The 9186-nt window shown below is 43.9% G+C and overlaps 1 protein-coding gene across 1 annotated transcript in view; it reads right to left on the bottom strand.

Annotated features, from left to right (window-relative positions):
• LOC103581692 (zinc finger protein 79-like) overlaps nucleotides 1-9186 on the bottom strand; it is a 13052-nt gene that overhangs the window by 2025 nt on the left and 1841 nt on the right. Inside the window, exons 2-3 of the mRNA XM_008563466.1 lie at nucleotides 6092-6177; nucleotides 4429-4498 (exon numbers count right to left, since the gene is read on the bottom strand). Coding sequence (XP_008561688.1) covers nucleotides 4429-4498; nucleotides 6092-6177 — 156 coding nt within the window. The remainder of the gene's footprint in view (nucleotides 1-4428; nucleotides 4499-6091; nucleotides 6178-9186) is intronic.

Genomic DNA, 9186 nt, shown 5'->3' with positions numbered 1-9186 from the left:
GGATCGCAACCCTCGGTGTTGCGCCCGCACCGCCCTCAATCAGTGAGCGGACTGGCCTCTATATGGGATCCGAACCCTTGGCGGGAGCGCCACCACTCTCCCAAGCACCACACTCTACTGAGTGCGCCACCGGGCCAGCCCTAGGTACTCCTTCTTTTAATTTCATACAGAATCTGGACACAGACTGGTTGGGGTTATGTCTTGGCTCACCTCTCATTAGCTGTGTGACTTTGGGCAAATTCTTTAATCTTTCTGTGCCTTGGATTTATCATCTGTGAAAGCAGGTCCCTTTCCGAATTACTGAAGGGATTAAATGAGTTAAGACACATAAAGGACCCAGAATGGTCCTAAGCATTAAAAGCAGGTTTCCCTCTAAATTGCACGATGACCAATCTACTGAGAGCACACAGGTCCTCCTTTCAGATTAAGGGTGTCCCTATGTAACCTGGTATTCAATCATAGATGGGTTTGACAGCTCTTAAAAACAGACCATCTAGGGCCGGCCCGGTGGCGCACTGGATAAGTGCACCGCTTGGGAAGTGCGGTGGCGCTCCCGCCCGAGTGTTCGGATCCCACATACAGACCGGTTCCCGCTCACTGGCTGAGTGAGGCGCGGGAGCAACACCGAGGGTTGCGATCCCGTTGCCGGACACGGAAAAAGACAAAAGACAAAAAAACAAAAAAAAAAACAGACCATCTAGCTAAGAAAAAAAAAGGAAAGGAGAGGGAAAGTGGCAAGAAAAACAGTGGGAGAAAGGGGCAATTCAGAAGCCCAAGTGACCATCACGAATTCCCATCTGTCAGCCCACATCTCCCCTGAGTGTAATGCCCAAAACAGAGCCCCTGATTTTCCCTTGCAAGCCAGCATCTTTCTTAGTCTTCCCATTCGCCCACCTGTAAAATACTAAGGTCAGCCTTAATGTTCCTTTTCCCTGCACACCAAATGCAATCCACTAGTGAGTCCTGTTGGCTTTAACATCAAAATTATATCCTGAGTCCCTCTTCTTAGCAAGCCACCATCATCTCTCACTGGAATGTCTGTAACAGCTGCCGCTACCTGCTTCTATTTCTGAGTCCTCAAAGTCTCCATGAGAATACTCCATACATCTGCTGAATTCTTTTTAAACATAAATATCGTTCCTTCCCTGCTTCAAACTCTCCAATGGGTTCTCATTTTCGTAGTTGTAATACAATCCAAATGTCTACCATGGCCATAATCCCCCAGATGATCTGCCCCATGCATACCCCTCTCCATCTTATTTATTAAGCTCTGTCCACACAGGTCTGAAGGAATCCAAGCTCACTCCCACATCAAGGCGTCAGCACATGCTGTGGCCCAGAATGTAGCCGGCTCATTCTCTACCTTCAGATCCCAGCTCCAATGTCACCTCCTCAAACAGGTTGTTCCCCTTCATCTGATCTCAAGCAGCTCCCTAACTTCATTTCTGTTCCCTTACTCAGCTTTGTACCCCCATCCCCTAATCCTGCTTTATTTTCTTCAGAGCACTTAGCACTTAAAACTATATGTTCACTCATTTTATTTGTGTTCTTCACTAAGACATGAGATGTAAGCAGGGACTATGTCTTGTTCTCTGTTAGCTACTCCTAGTAGCTAAAACGGCGCCAGGCGTGTACCAAATGGTTTAATGCACATTTGTTGACTTATGAGTAATTCAATGAATAATAATAATCAAAAGTGACCAACGGCGTCAGGGAAACGTTAGCATCCATCACAATAGTCTCCAAAGGGAGCAGCAAGGTGAAAGGCACTTTACACGCCTGGGTCTGTCACTTGGGAGGTGTGTGGTGGAAAAATGGAGGGCCTGAGCCCAGCTCACGGAGGCACAGTGATGCCCAGGATGCACTGCAGGTCTCAGAGCAGAGGTGCCATTCCACGGAGACGGTATTTAGTTATTCTAACAGCCAGAGTGAAAACCTGTCCCAAACTACTTCTGTTCACTATCACGTGGCTCATATAACTCTATGGTTGACAACATTTAAAAATATCTATTACTTTGTAAAATAAGCAAGAAAGATTTTATTACACACATTCTTCATACATACAGGAACATGACTACATAACTCAGCGGTTTCCATGAATCCATGTGGTTAATGGATAGTAAGGCAGGACTGAGTGCATCTTTCAGGCACACATTGAAAGTTGTTCCTACTGCCCTGAACTACTGCCTCAGAGCACACATGCCTCGTGGTAACGCCGCTTGCCAACTTCTGTTTCTGATAACATGGTGATTTGAATCTTTTGGGGTAACCGTGGTGGGTTTGATAGTGTCCTCTTGAAAATTCATGCCCACCTGGAACTTCAGAATGTGACCTTATTTGGAAATAAGATCTTTGTAGATGCAATCAAGTTGAGGCCATAATGGTTTAGGGTGTACCTTGTAAAAAGAGGGAAATGTAGACACAGAGGAGAATGTCAAGTGACAAGGGGGCAGAGATCGGAGTGATGCATCTAAAAGCCAAGGAACACCGAGGATTGCTGACAGCCACCCGAAGCTAGAAAGAGACATGGAAGGGTCCTCCCACAGAGGCTTATCATGGACGTTGGGTGTCTTGTCCCCCAAGAGCTTGTGTGGAAATCTGACCCCGAATGTGGCCGTGTTGAGAGCCTGTTGAGTCATAGGTGGTGGATCCCTCACACAAAGACGAATACCCTCCCTGGGGGTAGGTAGTGAGTGAGTTCTCGCTCTATTATTTCTCGCAAGAGCTGGGTGTTTAAAAGGACCCTGGCACCTCCGTCTCTCTTGCTTTGTCAACCATGCCCCACCATTTTCCACCATAAGGAGAAGCAGCCTGAGGCCTGCACCACATGCAGCTGTCCCAGAATCGTGAGACAAATAAACCTCTTTTATTTATGAATTACCTGTTTTCAGGTATTCTATTATAGCAACATAAAAATGGACGAAGGGGCCGGCCTGTGGCTCACTCGGTAGAGTGTGGTGCTGATAACACCAAGGCCACGGGTTCGGGTCCTATATAGGGATGGCCGGTTTGCTCACTGGCTGAGTGTGGTGCTGACAACACCAAGCCAAGGGTTGAGATCCCCTTACAGGTCATCTTTTTTAAATAAATAAATAAATAAATAAAAATGGACTAAGACGGCTTCAAAGGTACCACAATCCTGCTGACACCTCACTTTCAGACTTCGAGCTCCCAGAACTATTGTTTTAATCCACCCAGTTTGCAGTTATTTGGTATGGCAGTCTTAGAAAACTAACATGGTAGCCTTTTTATGATCTTGAACCCCTTTGAGACTGCGATGAACACTTTTCCCAGAAAAATGCAATTGTTCCCTTAGACAGAAAACACTGCACCCAATTTCTGAAGTTCCACACAGGGTCTTTGAATTCAGGTGAAAAGGTTCTACGTGACTAATATGGGTGGGCTGGAAAGGAGGGCTCTTGGGAGAAGGCAGCAGCAGGACTAGTGAGACTCTCCATAAAAGGCAAAGTTAGCAAGTATGAGCGGTGCGTGGCACAACAACGAGGGCCAAGGTAACGTGACAGGTGAAGGGGACAGTAAGACAGTAAGAACAGACAGCTTTGAGGAACTATACACAAAATAGGCCAGAGGCTTTGTTCCCATTGCCATTGCAGCAACAATATTTTCTAACTAAAGAAATAAGGCAAGAAAGAATCAGGTTACAGTTTTCTAAAAAATGTGAAATGGGGGTTGCCGGTTAGCTTAATAGGTTAGAGTGTGGTGTTGGTAATACCAAGGCCAAGGGTTCAAATCCCTGGGCCACCAGCTACCAAAATACAAAACAAAACAAACAGTAAAATGCTCTTACCCTAAAGTGGTTTAATTCATTTCCACTTTTGATGCTTTAAGTCTCCAACATCGAAAGTGACTGGATCCCCAGCTAGTGAGGCCCTGCAGAGGTCCCACAAGAGCAGAGGCTGAGACACAAAGGCAGAGGGATCCGGGAAAGTTAACCACTTCGCAGGTTCTCACTGTTCAGAAGAGAAGAGCTTTGATTAATCCTTTGTGGCTCTGTCACCCAGGGGAAGTGGGGTGACAAATCCGTGGGGGGCAAAGCAACAATGGAGGAACTAACCTGAGGGATGCCCCAGCCCTCCCGGGAAAGGAGAAAATGGAGAGTTGTAGCCTTGGGGGAAGCAAAGGGAAACTGCCTATTTGTTGACTAGCCATGCAGAGGCTTTCCATTGGGGGACAAGGAGTAAATGCTATCCCTCTGGTGCATCACAGCAATAAGAGATCTCTACACACTGGAAAGAAAGTGCCAGATTTTCAGAATTGAGCTGATTCTCAGTTTTTTGTTTTTTGGCGGCTCGCTTGTACGGTAAGACGATCTGAACCTTTGACTTTGGTGTTATAACACCGACCTCTAACCAAATGAGTTAACTGGCTAACCCGTGATTCTCAATCTTAAAGGAACAGTTTCCTTACCCAGTAGGACCCGGTTCCTCCACCCATCCTGGGTCAAAGGTACAGTCACGCTGCTGAAGGGTGTGGATCCCTGAAACAACAAGCAAATTCCTTCTTGCCAGTGTTCTCAGGATCTACGTTGGAGGTGAAGGGGGCCGTAACACTAGCAGCCTTGGGGAAGCTGGAAATCAATCTGTGAAAGGATTCGCATCCCTGGGTAGTTCAAGAAAACCATTGTATCAATAGCTTTCTATGTGCTTTATACTATAATGGATTCTGACAAATACACACACACACACACACACACACACAAAAGAGACACACTGTTTCTTGTCTTTGCACGTTTATAATTGTGGTAGAATTTATGTGTACATAGTTAGAAAATGTGTGCGTGCATGAGAAGTAACTGGGCAAGATCCAGCAGGTGCTTGGAACATACAAGAGCCAATACCAAAAAGAAAAATTAGAATGTGAGTTCATACAGTGAAGAATCAGGTGCAAATTATTAAAGAAATGTGAAAGCTGAACTTTCAAACATTTAACAAATATTCCCATGAACTTGGTTATCACCCAGTACAGCAGGAGAGCCAGGTATATACACAACCAAATGTAATAGTATGTGTGAAAGAGACGGATGTACTGGTTGCTAGGAGAACCGAAGGGGAGAGGGAGGACAACCAGGGAAGACCACAGAGAGAAGCCAATCACTGAGCTGGCATTGAATGAGAAGGTTCCCCACACAGGGCAAGGGAAGGATATCCAAAGCATGAAGGTGAGAAAGTCCTCACATGTTCAGGAAATGGCAGGCAGTCCAAGGCAAGGGTCGGGGTGTGGAGGGGTGAAGGGTCTAGAAAAGTGGAAGTCAGAATGTAAAAAGCTTTAAATGACTTGATAAACATGGTGCTTTCATCCCTTAGGCAAGGGAGCTGGTAGAGACAGATGTGCCTTGAGATGGTGGTGGGAAAGAAGGGGTAGAACTCCAACAGTGTCAGTGACAAGTTGAGAGAGGATCCTGCTCAAATAGAGGGACTAGATGCACAGCCAGAAATGGGCTTCATGAGAGAAGATCTGACGATGAATCAAAGCTGTTTCCTGCCTGGAAGAGAGACAGATGGTCCTGTCATCACAAAGAGAAGAAGCATTGGAAGAAGGTAACTGCCCATGTCAGCTAAGTAACTACTTTTGTATTGGGGGTCACAGAATTTAAGGTGACTGGAGGACAGGCAAGTGCAGATGTTGTGGAACACGCAAAAACGTGGAGTTCAGGAGAGTCAGAGAGCAGTAAGGCATGCAGGTGGCAGCTCAGCTGTTCTTATAACAAATAGGGGCTTACTCTATACAATGTACCCTCTGCTAGGTGCTGGTGGGGGCGACGGGGGGAGCCGACAGGTGGGCAAGGGAAAAACCAACCAGGAGATTACACCACAGTATTAACAGAAGACAGTAATTATCTCCTAACCCCGTGACTGAAAGGACACAAATCAAAACGTTAAGTGCCACCTGTTTGTGGGATTAAGGGTTACTTTAAATTTTTCGTGTTTTGTATATTTTCCAGGTTTGCTCAAATGAACATGAAGTACTTCTGTGAATTGGGGGCGGGCAGGAAGGTGGGACACACACACCAACCCTACCATTAGTATTAGGAATAAAAGAGGTTGCCTCTTAGAATAAATTTCCAACTTACCTGGGGCCCAGTTGTGCAGAGACTAGAATCCATTCCTCCTCCTGAGTCTTCCTTTTGGGGAAGGGCAATGTCCCAAAAAGGTGGTACTGGAGGAAGAGAAAGAAATCAATAAGACACAGACGTTTGCAGCCTATAGAGTCACCAATTCTCACTACGAAGAAAGGGTTCAAATGACACTAGGGCTGAACTGGGAGACCTGTAGTCGTATGTAAATTTTCCCATTCTCTCCTACCTCAGTTATTCCATCAGCTCACTCAGACGCACGAGGCACAACAGTGTAACAGACTCTCAAGTATGCAAGATCCACCACTCACCAGCAGTGTGCAAACCACGTAACCTCCCTAAGTCTCATTTTTCTCATCTGTAAAATGAGGATGATAATTTCCTGGAAGGTTGCTGAAGATTATACGGATATACAGATAAAGTAGTGGCACAATGCCTAGTATGTAAGTGTACAGTTGACAAATATTATCTATTACTTAGTTCTTTGGAGAAAGTGGCTCTGCAAATTTAAGACATTTGCTTCATCAAAAGAAGAGGTAATGACCAAGTAGTATTCATCCCAGGAATGTGAGGTTGGTTGGAGATACAATCAACTGATACACCAACTAAATAGAATAAAGAAAAAACCCAACATGATCATCTCAACAGACACACAAAAAAAGTCATTTTAGAAAATCTATCACCCTTTCATGATGAAAAACACTCAACAAACTAGAAATAAAAGGGGACTTTCTCAACCTGATAAAATGCACCGTTAACCTCAGACTTAATGGTGAAAGACTTAAAGCTTTTCCCCCTTATGATCAGGAACGAGACAAGATGTCTGCGCTCACCACTCCTATTCAATGTTATACTGGAGATTCTAGTCAGGGCAATTAGGCAAGAAAAAGAAAGGACAGTCATAAAGATTGCAAAGGAAGAAACAAAACTATATTTACAGATGACATGAATTTGTATGTAGAAAATCCTAAGGAATCCAGGAAAACCTATTACTGCTAATAAATAATTTAGCAAGATTTTAGGATACAAGATGAATACCAAAATACTATATCTCTATGTACTAGTAATGAACAATCCAAAAGTAAACTTAACAAAATAATTCCATTTATAATAGTATCAAAAAGTAAAATTTCGGGCCGGCCCGGTGGCACACTTGGTAGGGTGTGGCGCTTGGGAGCGCAGCAGCACCCCCGCCGAGGATTCGGATCCCATATAGAGACCGGTCCGCTCACTGGTTGAGCGCGGTGCGGGCGTGACACCGAGGGTTGCGATCCCGTTGCCGGTTGCGTTCCCGTTGCCGGTCGCGGTACGGGCGCGACACCGAGGGTTGCGATCCCGTTACTGGTCACGAAAAAAGACAAAAAGGAAAAAAAAAAAAAAGTAAAATTTCCAGGAATGAATTCAACAAATGAAGTGCAATCTTCATACATTTAAAACTATGAAACACTGCTAAAAGAAATTACAGATGACCTAAATAAATGGAAAGACTTCCAATGTTTATGGGTTGGAAGACTTAGTATTGCTGTTGTTGTTTTAAAAATGGTGCTGAGACAACTGTATATCCATATACAAAAGAATGAACGTGGACGCCTACCACACACCATATACGAAAACAATATCAAAATGGATCAAAGATCTAAAGTTAACAGCTCAAACTCTTAGAAGGAAACAAGAACAGATCTTTGTGACCTCGGGTTAGGCAATGATTTCCTAGATATGATAGCAAGAGTACAAGAAACATCAATAAAAAATTGTTAAGATGGATTTCATCAAAATTAAAAACTTTGTGTTTCAAAGGACCATGTCAAGAAAGTGAAATGTGGCTGGCTGGTCAGCTCACTTGGTTAGAGCATGCTGCTGATAATACCAAGGTCAGGGGTTCGGACCCCTGTATTGCTAGCCGCGAAAAAAAAACGTGGAAAGAAAACCACGGAATGACAGAAAATATTATATTGCAAATCATGTATGTTATCAGGGTCTACCATCTGGAATACATAAAGAATTCTTACGACTTGACATAAAGGACAAATACCTCAGTTAAAAATTGGGGAAAAGATTTGAATAGATATTTCTCCAAGGAAGATGGCCAATAAATACATGAAACGCAACATCATCAGTCATTAGGAAAAAGCAAATCAAAACCACAATGAGATACCACTTCATTCCTACTAAAATTAGTACAATAAAAAGGATGGAAAATACCAAATGCTGACAAGGATGTGGAGAGATTGGAGCCCTCACACACTGCTGGTGAGCATGTACAAAACTGGTGCAGCTACAGTGAAAAACAGTTCAGCAGTTCCTCAAAAAGTTAAACAAGAGTTATATGACACAGTCATTCCACTCCTAGGAATACACACGAGAAAAAATGCATATGTCCACACAAAATTCACTGAGGAATGGATAAACAAAATGCGATATATTCATACGACAAAATATCATTCACCCACAAAAATAAGGAAGTACTGATGCATGGTATTACATGGATGAACTTTGAAAACATTCTGCTAAGTGAAAGAACCCAGACACAAAAGGTCGCATATTTTATAGTGCACTGAAATGAAATGTCTTAGGCAAATACAGAGAGAAAAAGTAGATCAGTGGTTTCCAGGGACTTGTGTAGAAGGAGGTAATGGGAAGTGACTATTATGGGTATAGGGTTTCTTTTCTGGGTGAGGAAAATGTTCTGGAATTAAACAGTGATGATGTTGCACAACCTTGTGTGAATAATAAAATCCACTCAATTGGGCCGAGCCCATGGCGCACTCGGGAGAGTGCGGCGCTGGGAGCGCAGTAGCGCTCCCGCTGCAGGTTCAGATCCTATATAGGGATGACTGGTGGGCTCACAGCGCTCACTGACTGAGCGCAGTGCGGCCGGTCTCAAAAAAAGGACAAAAAAAAAAAAGATAAAATCCACTCAATTGTACACTTTAAAAGGGTGAATGTTATGGTATGTGAATTATATCTGAATAATAGTAAACAGACCTGGATACTAGTCTTAGTACAGACCTTCTGGTACTGAGTCATACCTAACCCCACTGTACCTTATTTTCTCTTTTGCAGTATGGGGAGGATGATAACCATCCGACCTG

Source organism: Galeopterus variegatus, unplaced genomic scaffold (assembly GCF_000696425.1).
Source record: "Galeopterus variegatus unplaced genomic scaffold, G_variegatus-3.0.2 Scaffold13694, whole genome shotgun sequence".
NCBI classification, from domain to species: Eukaryota; Metazoa; Chordata; class Mammalia; order Dermoptera; family Cynocephalidae; genus Galeopterus; species Galeopterus variegatus.
This window is presented reverse-complemented; position numbering and strand designations above follow the sequence as displayed.